The sequence below is a fragment of the Orycteropus afer genome, unplaced genomic scaffold (genome assembly GCF_000298275.1).
Source record: "Orycteropus afer afer isolate SDZICR_OR568_19922 unplaced genomic scaffold, OryAfe1.0 scaffold00111, whole genome shotgun sequence".
NCBI lineage: Eukaryota > Metazoa > Chordata > Mammalia > Tubulidentata > Orycteropodidae > Orycteropus > Orycteropus afer.
In genome coordinates, this window is record NW_006921698.1 from 8,207,520 (window position 1) to 8,235,236 (window position 27,717).

At 41.5% G+C, this 27,717-nt stretch overlaps 1 protein-coding gene across 1 annotated transcript in view; it reads right to left on the minus strand.

Moving 5' to 3' along the window:
- Nucleotides 1–27,717, minus strand: part of TRIM9 (tripartite motif containing 9) — a 180,950-nt gene that overhangs the window by 58,404 nt on the left and 94,829 nt on the right. Inside the window, exons 2-3 of the mRNA XM_042781364.1 lie at nt 20,981–21,076; nt 13,889–14,011 (exon numbers count right to left, since the gene is read on the minus strand). Coding sequence (XP_042637298.1) covers nt 13,889–14,011; nt 20,981–21,076 — 219 coding nt within the window. The remainder of the gene's footprint in view (nt 1–13,888; nt 14,012–20,980; nt 21,077–27,717) is intronic.

A 27,717-nucleotide genomic window follows, 5' to 3' on the forward strand; every position in this document is an offset into this window, starting at 1 on the left:
TGCTCTTACTAAGCATTGTATCCTTGTACACAGAAGTCAACGAAGGAAGAAATACAACCATTTGGAGAGATAGGCATATTGGTGTGGTCCCACCCAGCCAGGAGAACATTTGAGGGAAAACAAAAAGTCACACAATGTGGTGTTTTATAGAGAGTGAACTGCTATATGGTATGGCAGATTATTCCATCATGATCAAAGTCAGTGTCAAGTACCTTGAGGAGATAAGGAATGTAGCCCAAGTCTGAGTTTGTTGTTGTTAGGTGTTGTGAGTAGGCTCTGACTCATAGCAACCCTGTGTACAACAGAAGGAAACACTGCCTGGTCCTGTGCCATCCTCACAGTCCTTGCTATGCTTGAGCCCATTGTTCCAGCCTTTGTGTCAATCCATCTTGTTGAGGATCTTCCCCTTTTTCACTGACCCTTTACCAAGCATGATGTCCTTCCCCAGGGACTGGTCCCTTCTGACAACATGACCAAAGTATAAGATGGTCTGGCCATTCTCACTTCTAAGGAGCATTCTGGCTGTACTTCTTCCAAGACAGATTTGTTCATTCTTCTGGCAAGTCCATGGTATTTTCAATATTCTTCTCCAATACCAGATGTTCTGTAACTTCCACTCCTTGGTACTAGTAAAGCCAGCGTGGGGAAAGTTCAAGTGTGCATTCCCTAACCTAGGTGAGCCCCCTAACCTAGGTGAGCCTCAGGTGTGTGCAGTCACTTCTTGGTGATTCTATGGGGGACCTTGGGCACTGTGTCCCATATGGCCACTCTGGTGACTTTTACTTCTACATGGTGGAAGCAGAGGACCAAAGAGTTTGCCAAAGGAAAATCTGAAAGGAATTCCCCATTAATGATGGGTTTGTAATCAATAAAACTTGGGGTTAAATTATTAAAGTTCACCCCTATAAACTTCTGTTGAGGACAGTTGAAGGTTTCAGTTGTTCCAGTGTGCCTAGTTTTTCCAAATACATGCATTGTAGTGAACAAAATGAACTTTTTGTCATTACTTTTATCAGGTTTGAGCTGATTATTGGCTTGAATTAGTTGGTTGGGATCTCTGGTGGCATAGTGCCTAAAGCATTTGACTGCCAACCAGAAGGCTGGTGGTGTACACCAGCCAGCCACTCCTCAGAAGGAAGATTGGGCAATCTACTTCTGTAGGGATACTGTCTCAGAAACCCAAGGAGGGGTTGCTATGAGTCAGATCTGACTCTATGGCAGTGAGGTTTTTTTTTGGTAGTGTCTGTTGGCAGTTAATAATATGTATTTTTAACTTCTTTTTGAGCTCAGACAGTCTTCTTTTTCTCTTTCTTTTCCCCTTCGTCCTCCCCTCCCTGTTTTTGCTAATTTGAATCAAAGAGTTATTTGCTTTTTATGAAGGAATGGCAAAATAGCTGAAGTAAGCAGTTTGACAAGCCAATAATGTTCCTAATGTAAATTTGTACTCTTAATGATATAGCCATATAATTAATTTTAGCAAACATAATGGGATTATAACAGGCAATACATGGTAAATAATAAAGGTAATGATGACACTAATGATAATGGTTCTAACAAAACCCAGTGGTACACTAGGACTCAAAATCCAGCATTTTCTGGATAACTACAATTTGCATATGGAGGCCTTTTGTAAATATTAAAGCTCTGTAATAAAGTAAACTTTATCATTATGCTTCAGTATTCTCTCTGGGTAATTTTGTTGGCATGTTAAATTTCCCAATCATTCATGGAAATTAAATGTTAACATATTTTTAGAATCTTTTCGAATAACTATATTCTTTTCTTTCAGAGGATCATGGAGTTGAAAGGTAACCAATCACCTTGCACTAGCCAATGTATTAATTCCTTCTAAATATTAGAGCTCTGGTAGCATGGTGCCTAAGGCACTTGACTGCTAACCAGACGGCTGGTGGTTCAAACCCACCAGCCACTCCTTGGAAGGAAGATGGGGTAATCTACTTTCGTAGATTGTGATACTGCCTCGGAAACCCAAGGAAGGGTCACTATGAGTCGGGTCCGACTCGATGGCACATAACAACAACAAAAATATATTAGAGAGAGAACATGTTTAAGCTGATTTCAGAATTATTTTACAGTTTAGGAAAACCAAAAAAATTCTTAGACTTTCTTTGGGTAAACCTAAAGAAAAATGGCATTTGTAAAATTTCTGTAGAAAGCATAGATCTCATTTATGAGATAGTAACACATTTTAATTTAAGTGTTGTCACAAATCCCCTGTGAGGATCACAGATACTGAGGAAGTTTTAGGACCTTATTCAGCTAAGGACAAGAAACTGGGGATCCATATTACCCTGCTGATTGTCGGGTCACTACCCAAGTACTTCCAAAATATGAGTAATCTCTCTCTGTCTCTTTTTGGAACACTTTATTGTGCTTTAAGTGAAAATTTACATAGCAAATTAGTTTTCCAGTCAATAACTCAGGCACAAATTGTCTGTGACATCGGTTGCCATTCCCACAGTGTGCTAGCACTCTCCACATTTCTTCCTTGGATTCCCCACTTCATTCTTCCAGTTTCCCTCTCCTTTCATGCCTTCTCATCTTCGTTTTTGGGCATATGCTGCCCTTTTGGTTTCGTGTAGTTGATTACTCTACAGGCACATTCTTCACAGTGTTACAGTTTATATTATAGTCCATCTACTATTTGGCTAATATGTGGCCTCTGAGAGTGTCTCAGTTTCAAGTCAGAAGCTTGTCTTAGGGCAATAGTCTCAAGGGTTTCTCCAGTCTCTTTCAGACCATTAAGTCCAGTTTTGTTTTGTTTGTTCCAATTTTGTTCTACATTTTTTTTTTTACCCATTCTAACCAGGACTTTCTGTTGTGTCAGATTTCTTCTGGTCTCAGGTCACAGGAGGCTGTGGGTCATGTGGGCCATTTGTCCTTTGGACTAATTGCTTCCCTGTGTCTTCAGTTTTCTTCATTCTCCTTTGTTCCAGGCACCAAGAGACTAATATAATAGTTTCTTCTTAGATGGCTGCTCACAAGCTTTTAGGACCCCAGATACTACGCTTTAGACTAAGATGTAGAACATTATCTTTATGAACCGTGTTTTGCCAGTTGACCTAGATGTTCCCCAAGACTATGGTCCTAAGCCTTCAAGCCCAGTAGTTCATTCCTGATGTCTAAGTAGTTTCCATAACTGTGCCCCCTAAGTGTTCTATTATATACATGAATATACATGCAGCCTTTACAAATATGTATGTAGAAATATCCACAACCATACCTATATATGTACATGGTTGCACTACTGTATGACCTCCCTCACCTATTTAGCATACATATTTACCTACGTATCTGTTCACAGAATATTGTTTGTTATTACTGTTGTTGCAGCATTATATATGTTACAGCATTTATCATAGTTGCCCTTTATTCTTGCGTTCCTCTCCATGTCTTCCTTTGCCTTGGTTGCATTGTTTTGACTTCCCCCACATTGTGTATTGCTCTTTCCTTCATGAGAATTAACACTTGTGTATCATCTAGTTAGTGATTCTCCTCCTTTTTCCCTCCCATAGCTGGCAACCATTAAAGAATGCTTTTCTATGTATGTAAACTTATTCTTACCTTTTTATAACAGTGTTTTTATACATTGTTTGTTCTTATTTCACTCAGCATAATGTCCTACAGATTCATCCATGTTGTGAGATGTTTTGTGGATTCATAATTATTCTTTATTGTGTAGAATTCCATTGTATGTATGTACCACAGTTTATCTATTTATCCATTGATAGACACTTAGATTGTTTCCATCTTTTTGCTATTGTAAATAATGCTGCAATGAACATAGGTGTGCACATGTCTATTAGTATGACATCTCTTATTTCTCCAGGCTACATACGTAGGAGTGGGATTGCTGGATCATATGGCATTTCTAACTTTTTAAGGAAGCGCCATACTGTTTTCCATAGTGGTTGTACCATTTTGCAGTCCCACCAGCAATATATATGAGTTCCAATCTTCCCACAGAGCCCCACAAGCATATATTGCTTTGTTTTTATGATCAGTGCTATTTTTTTGCAGGGGTGAGATGATATTGCATTGTAGTTTGGTTTGCATCTCACTATTGGCTAATGATCATGAGCATCTTTTAATGTATTTGGTAGCCACCTGAATGTCTATGGTGAAGTGTCTGTTCATGTCCTTTGCTCATGTTTCAATTGGATTGTTTGTCTTTTTTGTTTTGAGGTGCTGGAGGTGTATATGTATAGAGAGAGAGAGAGAGCAAGCTCTGGTAGTGTAGTACCTAAGGGACTTGACTGCTAACCAGAAGGCTGGCGGTTCAAACCCACCAGCCACTCCTCAAAAGGAAGGTTGAGCAATCTACTTCTGTAGTGATACTACTCTGGAAACCCAAGGAGGGGTCACTATGAGTTGGGTCCAACTCGACGGCACATAACAACAACAACAACAACAACAACAACAACATATATATATGTGTGTGTGTGTGTGTATATATATGTGTGTGTGTGTGTGTGTGTGTGTGTATATATATATATATATATATATATATATATTTTTAGGGATTAGACCCTTACCAGATATACTGTTGCAAAATTTGTTTTCCTAGTCTGTACATTTTCTTTTTACTCTTTTGGTGAAGTTTGTTGATGAGCATAAATATTTAATTTTTAGGAAGTCTCAGTTATCTGGTGTATATTCTGCCGTTTGTGAATTTTTAGTTATATTTGATAGCTATTTATGCCATAAATTAGGGTTCCTACATTTGTCCCTCTGCTTTTTATAAGTTAGGTTTTACACTTAGGTCTTTGATCATTTTTGAGTTACTTTTTTTGTGTCTGATGTGACATATGGATTCTGTTTCATTTTTCTGCAAATGGATATCCAGTTTTTCAACACCATTTATTAAAGATACTATCTCTTCCTCAATTAATGGACTTTGACCCTTTGTTGAAAATCAGCTGTCCTTAGGTGGATGGATTTACTTCTGGGTTCTCAGGTCTGTTCCATCGTTCTTTGTGTCTGTCATTGTACCAGTACCAGACTGTTCAGACTACTTTGGCTATATAGTAGGTTCTGAGATCAGGAAGTATGAGGCCTTCTACTTTGTTCTTCTTCAATAACGTTTTACTTCTCTAAGGCCTCTTTCCTTTCCATATAACAGTGGTATTTATTATTTCCATTTCATTAAAGAATGCTGTTGGAATTTGGATCAAGATTGCTTTTATCTATAGATCGCTTTGGGTAGTGATATTTTCACAATGTTAAGTCTTCCTATCCACGAGCGTGGTATGTTTTTGCATTTATGTCATTCTCTTTTGGTGCAGTAGTGGTTCAATAGTTTTCTTTGTGTAATTCTTACATGTTCATAGTTGGATTTATTCCTAAGTATTTTATCTTTTGGGAGGCTATTGTAAATGGTGTTTTCCTGATTTCTCTTTTGGAGTTCTCTTTGTTAGTATAGTATTCAACTGATTTTTATGTTGATCTTGTACCCTGCCACTTTGCTGAATCCTTCTGTTATTTCCATTAGCTTTCTTATGGATTCTGTGGGATTTTCTATGTATAGGATCATATAATCTGTGAATAGGGATAGTTTTATTTCTTCCTTATTTATTTGGATGCCCTTGAGTAATATCTCTTGAAAGTTCAAACACATTTTCCTTCCTGTAGCTTTCTGCTTTTTGCTTTAGTTCACCATATTCTGAAATTAGATATTTGGCTCCTGGCATTTTTTGAACTTGCAGTACAGTATTAACTGTAATTTACATTTTAAACACTGTTCCTAAAATATGACCACATCTGCATATGTTTCAAAGTCTTTTTCCTTTTTAGCTTTTAAAAATAGTTCAGTAGGGAAAAAAAAGAAGTCCAGTAAACTGTGTGAACTATTTTATAAATCCAAAAGCCACTGCTGTCAAGTCAGTTCTGACTCATAGTGACCCTATAGTACAGAGTAGACACAGAGTTTCCAAGGCTGTAATCTTTATGGAAGGAGACTGGCACATCTTTCTCCTATGGAGCAGCTGGTGGGTTTGAACTGCTAACCTTTCAGTTAGCAGCAGAGTATTTAATCACTGTGCCACCAGGACTCCTGAACTATGATCAATTATAAATCCAGGCCATCAAAGAATTTCCCAGATTCAGGGCAATCACCCTGTTTATAGGCTAATTGTACACTATGAATATAGTATTATGGAAAACAAGCCCCTGAGAGCACTTCTTCAGTGTGCTGAATGAAACCTTATTTCCAGTCATTCTTTCTCAATAATAACAACAATACTATAATAAACCCACTGCCACTGAGTTGATTCTGATTCATCATGACCCCATGTTGTCATGTGTTTTAGAATAGAACTGTGCTCCATAGGGTTTTTAATGGCTGTAATCTTATGGGAGTAGATCACCAGGCCTTTCTTCCATGATAAAACACTGAGTGCCAACCTTTCAGTTAGAAGCTGAGTGCAAATCATTTTTACCACCCATTATTCTAATAATGTTGTTATTCTGTCAAGGTAATTCTAGCTCTTGGCAACCCCATTTGTGCAGAGTAGAACTACACTCCATAGGGTTTTTAAGGTTGTGACCTTTTAGAAGCAGATTGCCAGGTCTGTCTTCTGAGGTCCCTCTAAACCAAACAAACTCCACTGATATGGAGTCGGATCCGACTCATAGCAACCCCTCCTCCTTGGGTTTCAGAGGCAGTATCACTATGGAAGTAGATTGTCCAACCTTCCTTCGGAGGAGTGGCTGGTGGGTTTGACCGCCAGGCTTCTGGTTAGCAGTCAAGTGCCTTAGGCACTACTCTAGGTGGATTTAAACTAACAACTTTGCAGCTAGTAGTTGGTGCTTAACAGTTTGCAACACCCTACTTTTTATTGAGTAGTATGCTAAGAGCTTTACAATGCCCTATGAAATAAGTAGTGTAGTGCCTAAGGCACTTGACTGCTAACCAGAAGGCTGGCAGTTCAAACTCACCAGCCACTCCTCGGAAGGAAGGTTGGGCAATCTACTTCCGTAGTGATACTGCCTCAGAAACCCAAGGAGGGGTCACTATGAGTTGGGTCCAATTCAACGGCACATAACAACATAACAACATGAAATAAGTACTACTGTTGTTATTAGGTGCCATCGAGTTGGTATCAACTTGCATCAACCCTAGGTATAACAGAATGAAACACTGCATGGTACTGCACCATCTTCATAATTATTGCCATGCTTGAGCCCATTATAGTAGCCACTGTGCCAATCCATCTTGTTGAGGGTCTTCCCTGTTTTTTGCTGAACTTCTATTTTACCAAGCATGATATCCTTCTGCAGGAACTAGTTCCTTATTCCACATTCCAATTATTAATGGATGTTTGCAGCTTTTCTTCTCATTCTGAGTTGTGCCACATCAGCAAATGAAGGCTTTACTCTGTCCATGTCATTAAGGTCAACTCTACTTTGAGGAAGCAACTATTTCCCAGTTGTATATTGAGTGCCTTCCAACCTCAGGGGCTCATTTTCTCGCACTATGTCAGACAATATTTTCCTGCTATTCACTCACGAACTCAGAGCCAGGTTAACAGAGCTCAGTTAGCTCAGGTTTTCAGTGGTCTACTTTTGCAGAAGTAGACCTGGCCACATCTGTCTTCCTAGTCTGCCTTAGTCTGGAAGCTCTACAGAAACCTGTCCACCATGGGTAACCCTGCTGGTATTTGAAATACTGGTGGCATAGCTTTCAGCATACAGTGATGTGCAAGTCACCATAGCCTGACAAACTGATAGATGAATGGTGGGAGTGCTACTACTATCTTTATTTTACATAGAGTTGAAAAAATTGACTCAGAGAGGGGTTAAGGGACTTGCCCAAGGTCACAAACATAGCAAGTGATAGATAACTCATGTCTTCAAGCCTTGGTCTCTAAGACACAGGATGTGGGCTCTTCACCACTCTGCTCTATTTGACCTCAGAACCAGAGCTATTAAATCTGCTGAAGCAATCATTGCTTTCAGAGAGGGGCATGAGTGGATTATAAATACTGTGTAAATACACACTAGCCTTCCAGCATCCCAGGCTTTTGGGTTGCTGAAGAATAGAAAGCTGCCAGAAAAATACACACACAACTTGCCTCTTTGTCAGTAAAAAGCAGGCCCCCGGAAAACTCAGCCAAGAGGAAGCGGAAGTCCATAAGATTATTCCCAAAAGACAGTGAGTGATAACTTAGCCAACAAAGACATAAAGAAATACTGTACTTGGCAAGTGATGTCTATAAAAGGCTAGTTTTTTCTCACAAATCTGAGTAGCAACAAAAGTGACAAGAAAAGAAAAAGGCAGGGAGAATAGGAGAGGAGGCAGAAGCAGAGTTTGGCATCAGTAGTCATGGCGGCAGTGGCATTGGTGGCTGTTTTTAGAGGCAATGACAGATAAAATCCCCTGAAAACAGCAGAGAAGCAAGTCGCTGGAGACAGAAGACAGAACAGCTTTGCTGCTGTGGGGGACAACTGGCCACCTGTCTCATTTCTGTAGCCTTTGAGGCCCAGGGCAAGGACTAACCTGGGCAGGGCAGAAGGAGGGCAGGCAGCTGCCTCTGCTCAGTAGCTTCCACGGGCATCATTGTGCCATGCCAGGGCAGATCCAGTACAAATGGACCATCAGGGAAGGGGCAGAGGATCTAGTCATTGGATGTAGAGTTCCAGTGATGCATTAAAACCATCTATATGTCCAGCATGGCCCCATAACTGACTTTCAAACCCCTACCCTGCAAAGGCAGCACCATGGAGGCAGAGGGCTGGGGGGGGCTTTCACACCTCTCTGCTGTCCTTTGATATGGATAAGTAGTGCTTTCTCAGTTTTAATTTCCTCTCCCATTTATATTGCTGCCTTTATATCTCTGCCATATAGAAAACCTGGAGTTGCTACTATACTCACCCTAAGACTTTAACACATACTATTCACCATGTTCTATTTCAATGTCTAGAAAGTGTAATGTTTTAAAAAAGATTTCCCTAAAGAAAGAGTTAAAATTTTACTGCCGCCTACTTAAAGGATGGACTTCCTAGTTAGCAAGAAAAACCCCAGCTATCCAGCCCATCTCCCAAAGTCAGCTGTGATCTTATTTTACATAGCTCTATGTGATGCAATTTTTTTTTTTTTTTTGTGGACTGATACGACCATAAAATTCTGAGTTTCCAACGAGGGCAAAAACAAAGGGTTATATTGAAAATCTTTTAGTAATGTTAGGACAGGGGCTACAACCAGAAAACATTGGTCTTCTTGGTCTTCATAGCCAATTAGGTGGATCAAGACTGTGCTAATCACAGTCGTCTTCTTGACAGCTTTGCAGATTCTTGCAGGCAAGAAGGTAAGTGACCCATTGACACACCTTGTGATTTAGGCTACTCCAATGCCAACTCTTCCATGAGGTACTCTCTGACCCTTAGACTGGAAGCAATTTTTTTTTTCTTCATTTAACCAGAAAAATATCTCTATGAGAGTTTTTTTTTTTTTTTTTTTTTTTTTTTCTTCATTTAACCAGAAAAATATCTCTATGAGAGTTTTTTTTTTTTTTTTTTTTAATTTATTGTGAGTTGGGTGAAAGTTTATAGAGCAAATTTGTTTTCCATACAGTAGTTCATATATGTTTTGTTTCATGATATTGACTGGAATTCCTCACAATGTAACAGCTCTCTTGCCACTTCCTCCTCGTAGTTACCTCTTCTCTGTGTCCTTCCCTCCCATGCACTCCTGCCCCCTGAGCCGTCTCCCTGTGCAAACACTGTGCTTCTCTTCTCCCATGATTGATTGCTCTGAGGAGTGTATCTATCTGATATAAATGTTCAGCCCATATGCCTGTCTATTGTTTGGCTGGAAGCCACAGGAGTGAGTTCAATTCCAGACCTGAAGGGTAGCTAGGGGCCATAGTCTTAGGGGTCTCACAAGGCTTTATCAATTGAGCAAACCTGTTTTTTTTTTTTTTAAATGATTTTGAGTTTTGTTCCACATTGTTTTCCCACTCTCTCTAGGATATCCTGCACTGATTCCTCTCCAAGTGGCTGACAGTGGTAACTGGGCACCACCTAGTTCTTCTGGTCTCATGGTCATATAGACTGAGGATCACATGGTCTACCAGTCCCTTGGACTAATTGTTTCCATGTATCTTTGGTTTTCTTCATTCTTCTTTGCTCTGGACAAGGAGAGACCCATTTTTGCAACTGCACTTGCAAGCTTTTGAGATCCCAGTTGCTATTCACCAAAGTAGGATGTAGACCAATGTTTTTGTGTAGCATGTAATGCTAATTGAGCTTGATGTCCCCTGTGACCATGGTTCGGAGCCCACAGGTCCAACTACTTGCTCCCTTCATGTAGCTGGCTGTGGCCAAGACGTCACCACAACCTTGTCCCTTTTATCAGTAGAGCTAGAAGTAGTTTTGCCCTCTTCTGTAGCACTGGCCACCTCTCGGATGGAGGTTCTCTCTCTACCTGGGCTGGTGTCATCTGTGGGTGTGACTTCTCTCTCCCACTGGAAGTCCCGTAAGGGCAAGATTCATCCTGTATCACCTTCCTGTTCCACCCTCTGATCCCTCACTCAGCACTCAGATCCTAGCAGATGTGCACTGAATGATGGAAAGGATGAGGGTTGGGACATGCCTTCTGTCTGCACTGTACCAGCTAGAGGCAGTAGTTCTGATTATGGGCTCTGAGGCTAGGTTAACCAATTGCCACAGAGTCAACAGCAATTCGTAGTGCGCTCATGTGTGTCAGAGTGGAACTGTGCTCCACAGGGTTTCAACAACTGATTCATCAGAAACAGATCAGCAGGCCTTTCTTCTGAGGCACCTCTAGGTGGATTCAAACCTCCAACTTTTTGGTTAGCAGCCAAAGGTTTTGACCATTTGCACCACTCATGAACTCAGAGCCAGGTTAACAGAGCTCAAATTCTGACTCCTTGGACAGTCTGTAATCTTACAGTGATGTGGTTTCTTCACCTTTAAAGTGGGGATAGTAGTAGTAATGACCTTGTGGTAAGGAATAAGTGAGTTGATCCCTGTAACAACATTTTTAAAGTGCTGCCTCAAAGAAATTATCTCTATACACTCCTTGGAGAGATCAATCATGGGAGAATAGAAGGGCTATGTATGCACAGGGAGACAGCTCAGGGGGCAGGAGTGCATGGGAGGGAAGGATACAGGGTAGAGGTGGCTATGGGGAGGAAGTGGGAGGAGAGCTGTTGTGTTGTGGGAGATTACAGTCAATGTCATGAGACAAAGTGTATGTGACCTGCTGTATGGAAGATAAATTTGCTCTGTAAACTTTCATCCAAATTACAATAAAATTTAAAAAGAAAGAAATAAAGAAAGTATCTCCAATGTTGCTGTTATAAAAGGCAGGGCTTGGTCACCAAGGGTGCAACATTACACGTTACTGGCTAGTCAACTGCAGACTCAAATTTCATATTTCTAGACACTATGAGTCAGGTCCGAACAAGATTTTAATTCAGATAAAAAATTATGAATCTAGAAGAAATCTGTATTCAGATTTAACCTATCTTGGAGGAAAATGCTTATTGAGTAGAACCATTTTCCAACTTGTTTCAGGTAAATAGACAAGATTGATATCCACATAGCAAAATTTTCAGGGAACTTTCTGTGGTCCTACCTTTACCCCCACATTTTAGGAATTACTACATATGTTGCCATGAAATATGGGCAGCAGATCTTTAAGAAATTTAGAACCAAAGAACTTGATCACAGACATAGGGACAGGGGCCTGGAAATTGATGAGTAATAGAAAGCCATTTAAGTAGAACTCTCCATCATCTGGCATATTTTGAATTATCCATGACACCAGCCACAAAGGGCACCTCCCAGGGAAGTCCCATGCCTTCTTCTTTACCTTCAGTTTGAATGCTCCTAGGAGGTGGGGATGGTGTGTTGTCCCTTGGGGTCTGAGCTCATTCTAAGATGAACCTGAGAGTGTCTTCCAGTTGGACCCACCACCTGGAAACATTAACACCTATCCTGGAAGGATCATTGTGGTTGACAGTGTCAACACCCTACCCCAACCAAAAGCCTGGGGCTCTTTGAGCTTTACAACTCCAGGCACTGTTCTCTCAAGGTTCAAATTCTAGCTTCAAGGCATGCAATTTTCTTTATACTCAAAGAAACCACCTAAGTGTTCCCTGAAGGAATCCTCCATCTCTTCTCTGTGAAAAGTTGTGCTGTTGCTGTCTCATTAGGAACACTCAAAGAGCCATGACACTGATAATGGAGTCAGCTGGTGGTCCAAACAGCAAACTTAGTCTGGGGTGTAGCCCCTGTGAACCACTTTATGGCTTTGACTCCATTGTCACAGCTTGGCCTCTTGCCTGCCTGAATTTCACAGGCCCCCTTAGAGTGGCAGCTGGGCAGTTCACACTGGATGGGTAGAGAGTTTGTATTAATCCCAGTCATATTATTCCCCTGATTTAGGGGAAGGAAGAAGCAAGGGTATGAGTCTAAATGTGTTTTGAGAAGCCACATATGAGTGATACAGAAGGGAGATTTAAGATCAGGAAGCTAGAGTTGATATTTGTTCACCTTGGGAATGAGCTGTTAAGCTTTCCTGGGGAAATGTTTTTCTTTATTACTCTGCTGGTTCCCTGTCTACAAGATGATCCCAGTGCTCCAAGTGGGGCAACTCCACTGCTCAGGGCCCAGTATGGTCACACTTGCTGCAGGTCTTGCCCAGGCCTCAGGCCCTTATTAGTAACTGATTTCTTGCCTTAATTCTAGAAACCATGAGCTGTTTAAAGCTTCCCTCCCACCAAGTTTTAGCCCCAAATCTGAGAGACTATCTTCTTGTCTTATTTCTTCATTCTTTAAATCCTTCCTTGGTATACCTACTGTAACCCCATCTTTTAGAATTAGGGACTTATTTTGTTCTTTAGGGACTGGTGCATGTTTTGAACCTGCTAGGTGTTATCTAGGAGCTCTGGTGGCATAGTGCCTAAGGCATTTGACTGCTAACCAGAAGGCTGGCAGTTCAAACCCACCAGCCACTCCTCAGAAGGAAGATTGGGCAATCTACTTCTGTAGTGATACTGCTTTGGAAACCCAAGGAGGGATCACTATGAGTGGGATCTGATTCTATGGCAGTGAGTTTGGTTTTGGTTTTAGGTTTTATCTGCTGCTTACTAGACTGTTCACTGGCCACCAACTCCCCCAAGATTGTCCGCTCACCATTGCTTACTATTGAAACTCTTTGATGCTGACTGCTGGGACCTCAACAGAGAGTCTATGGTCAGACCTTACTTACCTCTCTAACCGAATCCCTGCACACTACCCAACACTGCACACTAACCCACTACCACCCACTGGTAGCCACCCTAATGCTTACTGACTGCATATGTGGACCTCTGCTGATTGAACACTACTGGACCTCCTTCAGCTCTGTTCTTCCCAGCTACCCAGCCTTGTTCTCATATCCCACTGCCCTTCTCCAATAGGGCAATGGATGGAGTATCATATGTCTCCAGGAGACAGGGCCCCAGACTTTTAATCATCGATTCTACCGTGTGATGACAAAAGTCTGCACAGCTGTCCAACTGCAAAGTTAACTTCAAATGTTATTAATTTTCTGGCAAGTGCAGATTCCATTTTCCAGTTCAAAAACATGCTTCTGCCTCTGTGTCCTTCCCTGACAACCCTATTTAAAATTTCAATTCTTACCCCCAAGGCTTCTTCCTGTTATCCTTAGCAATTTTACTATCATACTGAATATCTGGGTTGCTATGAGTCAGATCTGACTCGACCTTATCTTGCTACATCCAAGGCTGTTGGAAGCCTGCCCCTATCCAGCAGAGGGAATTCTCCTAGCCTGTCCCTCACAGCCCCTGGGAGCCTGGCTCAGGGACATTCTTGGCTCTCTCCATGGTGCAGCACTCACCTTTAACTTGTGCTCATGCTCCTTGTTGACGCGGGCGAGCAGCTGAGCTTTTCTTCTGTTGAGGGCGTCAATGAGGGCATCACATTGTGCCACTAGGCAAGCTTCAAACTCCACACTGTTCTCCTGCACAAGAGAGTACATCTCAGCTGCAAGGTGTCTGGGTGCCTCAGGCTACCAGCAAAAACAGAGCTCCTCCCCCAACTCCTCCCCTCCACTTGTAGTGTAGAAATTACTACTGAAGGGAATGAAAAGAAACCATCCAGAATGCACATTTAGCATTATGTTAAGAATAACGTGGAAAAATTTCATTCTATAGTGGCAGTGTTTTGCTTTACATTTGATAGAAAAGCATATATATTTATTACCTAATACATTTATTTTTATCTAAAGGAAATCACTTCCACAGTTCACATTAGATCAAGCAAAAGAAAGCTTTTGTTTATAGAGTTGGACATGAATCCTTTGATTTCTGGTACATGTCCAGTTATGTATGGTAGAAGATAGCATTTACAAAGTCAACCAGGAGAGAGTGGGGTATAGGTGAGGGATGAAAAAGAAAGGTGCCAGTAAATTCAGGGAAAGAAAGAGAGGAATGGCACAGATCTTCAATATTAAATAGCAATCCAATGACAACAGAAGTTTATAAGAACAATCAGGGCAAAAGTACTTGTTTGTATCATTAAGGACAATAGTGAATACTGGTTGGTTAAGAACAAGGGTGTATTTTATAGGCATCACCCTGCTATAAAAATCAGACATGACCTAACAGGTGGGGGAAAGGCAACCATGTACTAAATGATTTATAGCTTCCGTGTTATGTTTAAATTGAATGCTACATCTTAAATTTTTACTTGAATTAAATCTGTACATGCCATAGACATTTCTTTTAAGTAACTATCTCACTGTATTATAAGCATTAAAGGTAATCCTTTGAAGAGTTATATATGTAATTTTGATTCCTAAACCATAATCTGATTTTTTTTTTTTTGTAATTTATAGCAAATGAAAGCTGAATACTCACTGATGTAGCTATTGTCAGAAATTGAATTGTGATTGTGTCCCCCTAAAATTTGTGTCATCTTGGCTGGGCCATGATTCTCCGTGGTTTTTCAGTTATGTAATGATGTAAATTTGGCAGTTTTACAATGATATAATCACCACCCCCCATTACATGATCCGATATGATTAGCTAATAAGTTATAAGGGGATTCAGGTGGGATGCAACATCCTTACTTATGTCACAGCCTTGATCCAATGTAAAGGGAGTATCCCTGACAAGTGGCCTTTATAAGAGATAAAGGAGAGAGAAGCAGGCAGAGAAGGAGGGACTTGACTGCCACCAAGAAAGAAGAGCTGGGAGTGGAGTACATTCTTTGGACTCAGGGTTCCTGAGCTGTAAACTTCTTAGACCCAGAGGAAGATTGATGCCAAAACACACAGAGATCTCCAAAGATCGCCAGGCCCACAAATGTTCAAAGGAGGAAAGGCTTTTCCTCCAGGGCTGACATGAGAGAGAAAGCTTCCGCCTAGAGCTGGTGTTCTGAATTTGGAATTGTGGTATTTCTAAGACATTCATTTAGTGCTGCTATAACTGAAATACCACAAGGGAATGACTTTAATAAGCAGAAATTTATTTTCCAAAAGTTTAGGAGGCTAGAGCACCAGCTCTAAGGGAAGGTTTTCTCTTTTAGTCCATGTGTCTTGGCATCTATCTTACCCAATCTGTGCTTCCTTAATCTGCTCCTTTTATATTTTGTAAGAAACTGACTCTAGACAAACCCTATACTAATTTTGTCTCATTAACATAACAAATACAATTTAGTCCCAAATGGGATTATAACCACAGGCATAGAAGTTAGGATTCATAACACATATTTTGGGGGAACATAATTCAATGCATAACATTCCACCCAGACTGGACCCCTGAAATTCATGTCCTTTCCACCTTCAGAACACAACCACCCTATCATCAATCCCCAAAGTTTTAAATTAACTCCTAATCCAAAATCCATTTTCTGACATCTAAATCAAATATGGGTGAGACTTTAGGTGTATTCCAATCTGGGCAAAATCTCTCTTCATCTGTGTACCTGTGAAATCTAGAATATCTTTTTTCAAAGTACAGCGGAGGAACAGGCCCAAGGTAGACATTTATATTATAAACGGGAAAAACTGGAGGGAAAGAAGAGATAGTAGGCACCAAATGAGTCCAAAAGCCAACAGAACAATTTACATTAGCTCTCAAGGCTTAGAAATAATCCTCTGCTCTTTGAGACCATCTGGGCAAAGGCTCTGCCCTCCAGACTCTGGGTGTTAACACACCCTCTGGATTCTGATTGTAGGCCCTTCAGCCTTGGGCTTCAGCTCCATCTTCTAAGCCCACTGGGATGGTAACTCTGCTCACTTGGTTTTGGGCTGCCCCACTCTCCTAGTCCATCTGAGTGCTGACCCCACCCCCTCAGCCTTGGCAGGCTCCATTCTTCTGCCCCTTTAGGTGACAACCCCACTGCCTTGACACTCCTCAACAGCAGCCCCACACTCCAGCACTGAGATGGTGAAGATCTCCCTCTCTGAAACATAGGAGGCTGTGGTCCCACCCTTTGAAACTGAGAAGGCCCTGCTTCTTGTGCTCCTTCCAACAGTTCTGCTGATCTCTGAGCTCCTCCAGAGATGGTACTTTTCTTTTCTTGGAGGACAACAGATGTAGCTCCTTTGTGCTGTTTCCTGCCAGTAGAATTCCAAGAGGCAGACAGCATTCTTTCCTTTTATTCTTTCTCTGTCCCTTTCAGTCTAAGTTAATGGGTTTTCTGCTGTGGTGGTTAGTTAGATTGATCAGTCACAGGCTTAATCTTTTTAACAAATGATTGTGTAGCCATGTCCTTGTTGAAAATTCTAGGACATGTGTCATTTTGTACAACAGAATTTTCTAAATCTTTAAATTCTGCTTTCATTTTGCTCAGTTCATTTTTAAGTTCATCTCTTTCCTCTCATATTTTACTGTAAGCAGCCAGGGAAAATCACATGGCCCTTTTAGGATACTGCTTAGAAATCTCCTCAGCCAGATATACAAATTCATCACTTACAAATTCTACCCTCCACCAAACGTTTGAACATAATTCAAACAATTCATGCCATTGCATGAAAAGCATCACACTTCCTCTATTGTCCAATCACATGTTCATCATTTTCTTTTAAAGCCTTACGAGAAGCATATGTAATGTCCACATTTCTAGTAATATTTTGTTGCTGGTGACATATGTATTCTCTAAGATGATAGTGACTTTCTCTATAGCTCTCCTCACTTCCTTCTGAATTGTATTGGAAATTCATAGTTCTAGCAACAGTCTCTTCAAGGCAATCTAATCTTCTACTACTAGACACCTTAAAACTCTCCCAATAACAATGAATAAGTAAGACCTAAGAAGAGCTGTTGCTTTTGAATTGTGGTGTTGGTAAAGAATACTCAAAGTACCATGGACTGCCAGAAGAATGAACATATCTGTCCTGGAAGAAGTGCAGCCGGAATGCTCCTTGGAAGTGAGAATGGCCAGACTTTGTCTCACGTACTTTGGTCATGTTGTCAGAATGGACCATTCCTTGCAGAAGGATATCGTCAGGCAGGAACGTGGCGCCAGTCAGGCAGGTAAGAGATTGAACAGGAAGAAGCTACAAACAGGCCAACCCGGATGCAGCTTCCACCTGATTGGTTCCTGCCTTATTTTGAACCAGCACAAGTCCTCCCCCCTCCCTTAACGACTTTGCTAATAAGGTGCTTTCACCTGATTGGTTCCCGCCTTTTTCCCTCTGCTCCCACTCAGGTCTGCTATGCAACTATATAAACCAATCCCCCCTTCCAGCTGGCGCGACTTCTGGGGCCCATCTCAGGGACCCCCCGTGAACCTCCCCGGGAGCGCAGAATAAAAACTTCTCTTTAACCCCACTTTTGTGCATCCTCTTCTCTTTGCAACGACCTTACAGAGATCATGTTTGGTAAAATGGAGGGTAAGCAAAAAAGGGGAAGACCTTAAACAAGATGAATTGACATAGTGGCTGCAACGATGGGCTTAAGTATAGTGAGGATTGTGAGGATGGCACACGACTGAGCAGTGTTTTGTTCTGTTGTATATAGGATCACTGTGAGTCGCAGCCAACTCAGTGGCACCTAACAACAGTAACAACAACAGCCAACAGTCCCGTCAAGGCAATCTAATCTTCTACAGTTGTTGTTGTTGTTATGTGCCATCGAGTTGGACCCGACTCATAGCAACCCCTCCTTGGGTTTTCCAGGCAGTATCACTACAGAAGTAGATTGCCCCATCTTCCTTCGGAGGAGTGGCTGGTGGGTTTGAACCTCCAGCCTTCTGGTTAGCAGTCAAGTGACACCTTGAAACCCTCCCAGCCTCTACCTATTACCCAATTCCAAAACCCATCCACATTTTAGGTATCTGTTAGAGTGGCACCTGACTCTTCCAGTGCCAAATTCTGTTTCCGTTATCAAGTGCTGCTATAACAGAAATACCACAAGTGGATGGCTTTAACAAACAAATTTATTTCCTCATAGGAGACTTGAAGTCTGAATTCAGAGCATTTTCTCTGTTGGCTCTGGAGGAACGTTCTTGTCTCTTGAGCTTCTACTTCCTGGTTCCTTGGAGATCTCCATGTGTTTCACCAACTATGTTATCCATCTCTCCTCTCATTTGTTTAATATCTTTTATATCTCAAAAGAGATTGACTCAAGATAAACACTACAGTAATCATACCTCATTAACATAAAAAGGACAGTTCATTCCTAAATGAGATTATAACCACAGGTTAGGATTTACACATATTTTTGGGAACATAATTCAATCTGTAACACTCAGATATTAATAGCACTTAGGAGCTCTGGTAGCATAGTGCCTAAGGCACTTGACTGCTCACCAGAAGGCTGGCGGTTCAAACCCACCAGCCACTCCTCGGAAGGAAGGTTGGGCAATCCTACTTCCGTAGTGATACTGCCTCGGAAACCCAAGGAGGGGTCGCTATGAGTTGGGGCCGACTCGACGGCAAACAACAACAACAACAAAAAATAGCATGCAACTGAGTAAAAGGATAACTTTTTGGAACTGGCAATGAAAAGGGTAGGAATAGCATGGGCTATCCAATGTTCATTTATTCTTAAAGTCCTAAAGAATGACATTTCTTTATATGAGAATCCACTTGTAGGTATTTGGTATCTGCTCTCAAGTGCAAGTTCTTCTTGGTATATGGTATGTGTAAGTAATTGTTTAGCAACAGCTTCTACAAATGCTGTTCTGACTTAAACAACAATTGCTTTAGAGTTCTCAGAGAAATTCCTTTAGGAAACATCATTTATAATCTCTCTATGCCCAGTGCAGGGTAATTTTCTGTATGTGTGTGTGTGTTGGGATTGGGGTGTTCTTCCTTGTAAAAAAGTATTGCTAACTCTGTCAGTGACTTAGAGCAGAAAGAAAGCTCTGCTCTGATGAAGAGGCACAGCAGAGGCAAGCCTGGGGCTACACTTTTTATGCCAGAACAACCAAAGAAGGGGCTGATTGAAAAACTCTTGTTTAGGAAAGCAGAAGTAAGTCATTACTGTTAGGTTATTAGGGAATTGGTAGTTCTAGCATAGACATACATGCCAAAAGTAGGCAAAGAAATCAGTGTGTAATGCTTCAAAAGGCTGCCTTACATTTAGAGATCCATTTCTTCCTTGCAAGTGTTAAACATTAACTTAGAAAGCCAATTTACTAGATGCCAAAGCTAAGATTATTTCTGTGAGGCAAACCTTAAAATATAAGAATGGTCAACAGTGCAGAAGGTCGTTATTTTACCATCTCATGCAGTTTATGGCTTCTCCCCTTCAGCTGTAATTGGAAAATTTATGAGCTTTCAAATGCCGGTGGACCTGCCGGTCATTGTGTTCAGATGAAGCAATCTGAAATTATAGGCACTAGGGGATCTTGGCTGAAAAATATTTAAGTAGAAGGAGAAGTAATACTGTGGGACAGGGGAAAGAAAAAAAAAAAAAAAAAGAAGGAAGGAGAAGCAAGGAAAGAAGAAAAGAAAACATGATCTTTTTGTTAAGTTTAAATAACCAAACCAAACCAAACCAACTGTCGTAGAGTTGTATTCAACTCATAGCGACCCCTCCTTGGGTTTCCAAGGCAGCACAAAACAACAACAACACAACAACATCACTATGGAACTAGATCACCCAACCTTCCTTCAGAGGAGTGGCTGGTGGGTTTGAACCACCAGCCTTCTGGTTAGCAGTCAAATGCCCTAGGCACTATGCTACCAGAGCTCCTTAAGTTAAAATAAGATATAATTATTACAAGGCAGTTGGGGGAATTTATATAGTTTTAAAAACTCAAAAATAATGGCCATGAATTCATCAAGAGATGGACCTCTTTCTAAATACACAGCAGTAGTGTATTTGGACCTGAGTGTGGGAAGATAAGAACCACTTGGAAAATCAGGTTGTACTTCTGGCTTAATGTAACTACTTCACAAACCAAAAACTCATTCCCATTGAGTCAGTTTTGACTCCTAGGCACACTACAGGACAGAGTGGAACTGCCTGATAGGGTACCCAAGGCTATAACTCTTGACAGAAGTAGATTGCCACATCTTTCTCTTGTTGTTGTTGTTATGTGCCGTCGAGTTGGCCCCGACTTATAGCGACCTCTGCTTGGGTTTCCGAGGCAGTATCACTACGGAAGTAGATTGCCCAACCTTCCTTCCGAGGAGTGGCTGGTGGGTTTGAACCACCAGTTCTCTGGTTAGCAGTCAAGTGCCTTAGGCACTATGCTACCACATCTTTCTCTGGTGGGTTCAAACTGCCAGCCGTTTTTTTAGCAGCTGAGTGCTTTAACCCTTGAATCACCAGGGCTCCTTATCTTCCTAAAGAAGAGGTATATTTGAAGCTGGTCCCTGTGTGTGTTTGTATGTATTAGAAGACACAGAGCAGAAAAAACAAATAGGAACTTACCACCGCATAAAAATAAATAGAAGAAACAACTCCCCACCATACAATCACATGTTAACCCATGGGGTTGACTTTCTGCCTCACTCAGGTGATGCCGATACCTGAATCTGCTGGACCATGTTTCTCAGCTGCACCAGAAACTCCTTGGCTTCTTTGGCCCTGTCTGACAGTCCGTTCAGTGCCTGGGAGAGCTGGCTCTGCAAAGAGAAAGAAGGAAACCATGGCAGCTGTAATCACACAAAGCAGCAACAAGGCCACCCAGGGTTGTCTTCAGTGCAACAGGACCTGAGAAGCATCAACCTCCTCAGATTCCTCTTGTCTGAGCCTGGGTTATTTTAACTGACATCTGTACAAGGGAATTCTGATAACAGTAGTGTCCAGAATCCTACCACACTCCTGCATCCTGTGTAGTTTCTCCTCTGAAGTAGTGAAACCTTCTGGCCATTCCAGTTAAAGGCCCTCAACAGCCCATTATTTCCTGAATTCATTTTCAATAACTTATTTAATGCCTGTTACTTGTCAAAGATTAAAATAACAGCAACAAAACCAATGGGATTTAGATCATCTGATTACTATCAATATTATTTAGCCTAAAGGGCTGTCGGTCTAGGGTTAGGACAGAAAGAATAATCAAGAACAGGAGGAGTTAGAGTACCATGGTGTGGTTCTCTGAGGCCACTTAAATGCAGTGACAAAGGGCAGGATGATATTGTAGCTCTTCTCCATCTTCTTTCTTCTCCCAGATACAGCTCTGTTGCTCCCAGCTCCTATGAACTCCTAGCTTCCTAAACCAAGACTTGTCCTCTTCCTTATTTCACACTACTCATCTGTAAGAGGATCTTTTTTTGAGGGGGCAATGTATCCAGGGAAGCACTTGCTTTCCCAGCCTCCCTACATACTAGATAGAGTGGCCCTGAGATAAATTGCTGATCAATTAAGCCTAAATTTCTGGAGGAGGGTTATGAGAAATCCTTTGCTCTGCTCTTAACAGGGGACAAGTGTGGTTGGTGAACCCTCTTTCCTCTTGTTCCTGCCTTTGTTGCAGATGTGATGTCTGGATCTCCACTGCCATCTTATTGCTAGTATGAAGGCCAATTCAGTAAGGGTACTAAAACCAAGCCAAACTCACTGCTATCGAGTTGATTCCAACTCATAGTGACCCCCTTTGGGTTTCCAAGGTGGTAAATCTTTTCGGAAGTAGATTGCCCAGTCTTCCTTCTGTGGAGTGGCTGGTGGATTTGAACTGCCAATCTTCTGGTTAGCAGTCAAATGCCTTAAGCACTAAGTCACCAGAGCTCCTTTCAGTAAGGGTAGAGGGGTGGAAAGAGAAAGAGTTTGGGTCTCCATAGCATCTTTCAACAGCTGAACTAACACCTGAAGTCTCTATCAGTAGTCCTCTTGTTATGTGGAAAATATTAACCCCTTTTTAACTGGAGTTTTTTGTTACTTGTAGCCATTACTATCTTACCTGATACAAAGTTCCTACTCCTATCAGCCTTGGCATATCCTTCCACCTCTCCTATAAATTAAGAGACACACTTCTTTTCCCACATGCTTTCTTTGGAAACTAACCCATTCTCCTCCTTGCCAACACAATGCCTCACCCACCTTTTCTTTCAGTAAAATGACAGAATCTTAATGTTCTCTCTTTGATTCAGTGAATATCTTTTTTTCCTCTTCTATTTGTCTTATTATATAAAAAGTCTTAAAAATGTGCATTCCAAAATGCTTTGTGGGAGCAATGTGATATGGTCGAAAGAACACAAGCTTTGGAAATGAACTGAGCAGGGTTCAAATCCTAGCTCTGTCCCTTACTAAATGTGACCTTAAGAAAGTTACCTGTGACTGAGTTACTCCAACAGAAAAAGTGGGAACAATATCGAAACCTTCTTAGTTGGGTTGTTGTGAGGACTTAATGCATTAATGAATGTGAAAACTCCTATCATTAAAGGGTTGTGGTTAAGGAAATGACTCTGGATTCATGAAGACCAAGGTTAAGTTTCCAATGCTGCTAGTTACTGGTTGTTTAATCTTCTACACACAGTTTTACCTCATCTATAAAATGGAAATAAGAACACGACTCTTGGGTTTTATGGCATTGCATGAGATATATCTAAAGTACTATGAGCCCTGCTGGTGAATGGTGCATACTCAATTAATGTTGGTTGTCATTAGCTTTTATTCACTTTCTTCCTTCCCGTTCACAAACCCTGCTGATAACCTACTGCTGGAGATTTGCAGGACAGATTCCTACAACAGGGTGTGTGTTAGAGAATATCCTCGATTACTTGTATTGAAGTAATCTAGTTACTCAGGCTCTGAGAGATTATAGTGACACAGCTGAGTAAGAAAAAGCACTAAATGAGCCTCAAACTCACTGCTGTTGAGTCGGACCCGACTCATAGTGACCCCTCCTTGGGTTTTTGAGGTGATATCACTACAGAAATAGATTGCCCAGCTTCTGAGAAGTGGCTGGTGGGTATGAACTGCCAGAAACTCTTACTCAATTACTTATTACTGGGTCCCAGCTTCATCATAACTTGGGTAAAAGTTTTCTCCTTAGGAACTTTTTCCAAGAGCTCACAGGATGAAGGAAGAGAAGAGGGACTCACTTGGAACACCAAGCAACAAAATGAGAGACGTATTTTAAAAGCGAAAAAAATTTTCATTGTTACTTTAGAATTCATATCCCCTTTTTCTCTGAATGAATAACAGTTTAGTGGGCCACCAAAGTTTTTTTTCCTTTATATTATTACAATCTATGCCTTAGTAACCCCTCTTGGAGGTTTGAGTACAGAAGCTAAATTTGTTCAGCTTCATAGAACTGAAGCCATCTGTTCCAGCCTTGCAGTTAATTGTGTCTGTATAATTAAGTCAGGATGCTTATAAAGATGATTATATGTGGATGCTTATATGTGTCTGTATAACTAAGTCAAGATGCTCATAAAGATCTGTTGACCAGGTCCTGGTATATTAGAAAAGATTATTCAGCAGTAGACAAAGGGTGATGGCTTCATCCACTGTCAGGATTTTATGTGGCAAAACAATTAGTGACTGTAAAAATCAATTTATTTGCGATCTCCTCCCTTTGTGTGTATGTTCAGTCCCAAGAATGCCTTCTCTTGGCTAATGACTATTTCTGGTATTTGAAAAAAGCTGCGTCATAAGATGAAGATCTAGAAAACTTTCTCTTAAGCTCTGTCCACCTGTGGAAATTGAGCAGGAGACAATGAAAAAATCTTGGAAACCATTTATCATTAGAACATTCTCTCACTGTAAAGATTTATATGCACATAACTATTGTTAAGATAGCCTTTTGATCGCATTCTAAGCTATATCTGATGTAGAAGAAAATTATTATTGATTGATTTTGTTACCCAAAAGCATTTGAATTCCTGCTCTGTGCTAACAGAGATGTTCTGTATTCAGGACCACAGAACATCCCTGGAAATTTATGGCCAGAACACTGAAGATGCAAATATTTAGTGTCTATTTTCATTTCTGCATCTTTGGCTGTACATGTAGTCATTAGAAGAAGAAAGGCAAAGCTCTAAATGCTGCTTAAAATGCCTAAGCAATGACCTTTGGGTTTCTTGGCTATTTCTTTTTAATTTACTGAAAAGGTGTCATGACCAGAAGCTGAGTGGAAGGGGGAAATGATGCAGCTGCAAAAGCATCAGTCAAGTTGTTCTCTGCTGAGCATGCTCTGAATAACCAAGGACCCCCAGAAGCTGGCAAGCTGTGCCGAGCTTGATGGAGAGAAACAAAGAATGCTGCCTCTCCTTCCTTTCTTCTTCAGCCTCTGCCTTGACCCCAGCCTTCCTGGCCTCTCTCTCAAAGGACTGATGTCACAAGAGTTCAGGAGCTCAACCTGGGAGTGACTGTGGAGATGGTTTCAAAATCTGCTTTATAGGGAGGTTACCAAACATGTAAGGGATTCAGTCCATCTCAGCAAACTCCTGTGGGTCCCATGCATCCGTCAAAGCTGCTGAGCATGCCCAGAGAGAAGACTATGGCTCCTTCCCTTCCCCCACCGAAAACATTACTCGTGTGTATCATTTTTCCCTTGATATACTAGAATATTTAATGGAGACAAATTGAGACAAATAAAAGGAAGCTTCTGGTTGCCTAGAATCTGAAGGCAGGCATGAAACAGGTCAAAAAGGGTTAGCCAGAGAATTGGTACAAAACAGATGAGGTGGCAAACAAGCAGTGGCAGCTTGATGGCCCGGTAAATGACCGAGCTGCTTCCCCACGTGGGGCACTGTCCCACACTCCATCATAGTCCATGCTGGTCCCATGTTGCTGGGCAGCATGAGCCAAAGAAAAACCCACCCCATCTTCTTTTCAGGCACCAACGTAAATACGAAACATGGGAGGAAAGTGATACAATGTTGTTCTAAAGGGAAGGCCCCAGGAGAACATTTTTTCTTGAAGTAATACTGAATTTTAAGTCTCACTATATCATTGACTATTAAAAGGCAAAAGCAAGAGCAGAGACGACTCGACGGCACTTAACAACAACAACAACAACAAGAAATTATAATAGTTACCATACATTGGTATCGTCTCTGACTCATAGCGACCCCATGTACAACAGAATGAAACACTGCCCGGTCCTGGGCCAACCTCACGATCCTTGCTATACCTGAGCCCATCATTGCAGACACTGTGTCAGTCCATCTAGTTGAGGCCCTTCCCCTTTACCAAGCATGACATCCTTCTCCAGGAAATGGTCCCTTCTGACAACATGACCAAAGTAGGTGAGACAAAGTCTGGCCCTTCTCGCTTCCAAGAGCATTCCAGAACACTTAATTGTACTCAAGAGGAACCTGTACATAGACCAGGAGGCTATTGTTTGAACAGAACAAGGGGATACTGCATGGTTTAAAATCAGGAAGAGAGTGCATCAGGGTTGTATCCTTTCACCATACTTATTCAATCTGTATCCTGAGCAAATAATCCAAGAAGCCAGACTGTATGAAGAAGAACATGGCATCAGGATTGGAGGAAGGCTCATTAACAACCTGCAATACGCAGATGATACAACTTTGCTTGCAGAAAGTGAGGATGACTTGAAACACTTACTGATGAAGATTGAAGACTACAGTCTGCAGCATGGATTGTTGTTGTTGTTATGTGCCGTCGAATCGGACCTGACTCATAGCGACCCCTCCTTGGGTTTCTGAGGTGGTATCACTATGGAAGTAGATTGCCCAACCTTCCGAGGAGTGGCTGGTGGGTTTGAACTGCCAGTCTTCTGGTTAGCAGTCAAGTGCCTTAGGCACTATGCTACCAGAGCTCCCAGAAAGAGATGGCCTGGTCTACCCGGCAGGGAGCGGCTGGTGGGTTTGAACCTTAGGTCCAAGGCAGTATGGACTACACCTCAATATAAAGAAAACAAAAATCCTCGCAACTGAATTGGTAAGCAGGAACTCTGATGGGTGCTTCAAAGGTATATTTTATTTAATCTCAATAATCACTCTGCCATTTTCAGAGACTTAGGATCTGTAGCTGCTAAGGTTTTACAGCTCACAAATGGAAGAGTTGAAACACAAACCCTAGTCTGAAGCCACAGTTGTGCTCTTTTCTTCATCATCCCAAAAAAGAGTTGCCTTCCTTACCCACTCAGGAAGGAAATAAAAACAAGCCACAGTGAGAGCATCTATAGCCAAAGAAGGTGGACTGATGGGGAGATGATTATGCTTAACCAGCAGATAATATGCAAACCATTGCATGACTAACTAACCTATAAAATGTTCAACATTTTTTTTCTGGAATAAAGGTTTTTGGTGAATTTGACAGGGACCTCTGTTGAAGAGAGGGGTCCCATGGCAGAAGGGAAGACGCTTTAAATTGTGTCCGATCTGGCTTTATCACCTACTGGCTTGAATCTTGGGCAGGGATGGGTCTGAGCAGGGGAATGAGGTCGAGGAATAAAATCTTGCTGAGCATCAACTATTTGGAGAACCTTCATGCTGAGCTTCCCAAGAGACCTGAATCTCCTTCTTGTTAAGATTTCTATTGTTCCTACCTGCGCCTCTCCTTCCCTCATGAAGGAATCTCTCCTCTGGCTTCTCTGGTGGTGGAAAATCCTAAATATACCACAGCCCCGGCTCACCTTAGAGGATGGCCTGCCTGAAGAAGCCAACTCTATTGCTAAACCCAGCAGAGAATAGGTGGCAATAGGCAAACAGAATAGCTGGGCCTGGGAGCTAAAATACCATGTCTAGGAGCAGGTGTGTGTGTGTGAGAGACAGTGTGAGAGTGTGTCTGAGTGTCTGTGTGAGTGTGAGTGTGTATGAGTGTATGTATGTGTATGTTTATAGGAGTGTGAATATGAATGTGTATGTGTGCTGAGTATGTAAGTATGTATAGATGTATGACTGCGTGTGTGAGGGTGTGTATATGAGTGTGAATATGTGAATGTATGTATATGAGTATATGAGACTGTATGTAAGTGTGTGGGGGGGTGTGAGTGTCAATATGAGTGTGTGAGTGTCAGTATGAGTGTCTGGGGTTTAGTTTTGGTAAGGCTGGTGTCAGAGGGTTTTTTTGGGGGGAGTAGGGGTTTGGTCTGTTTAACTGCTGCTTATTAATAATTGGTTTTTAATCTAGGCTCTGATCTATGGAGTGGTAGGACAGTCTTGATCAATAAGCTGGCCCTTTCACAGGACCAGGCTAACTTTAAAAGTAAATATGGGAGCATGCCATTAACAGATGCAAGTTCTAAAATCTCCCACTATGACTGTGGAGTCATCATCTATTTGGCTTTTCAACTCTTTTAAAGTCTGATTTATGTATTTTGGGGCTCTTTCATTGGGTCCATAAATATTTA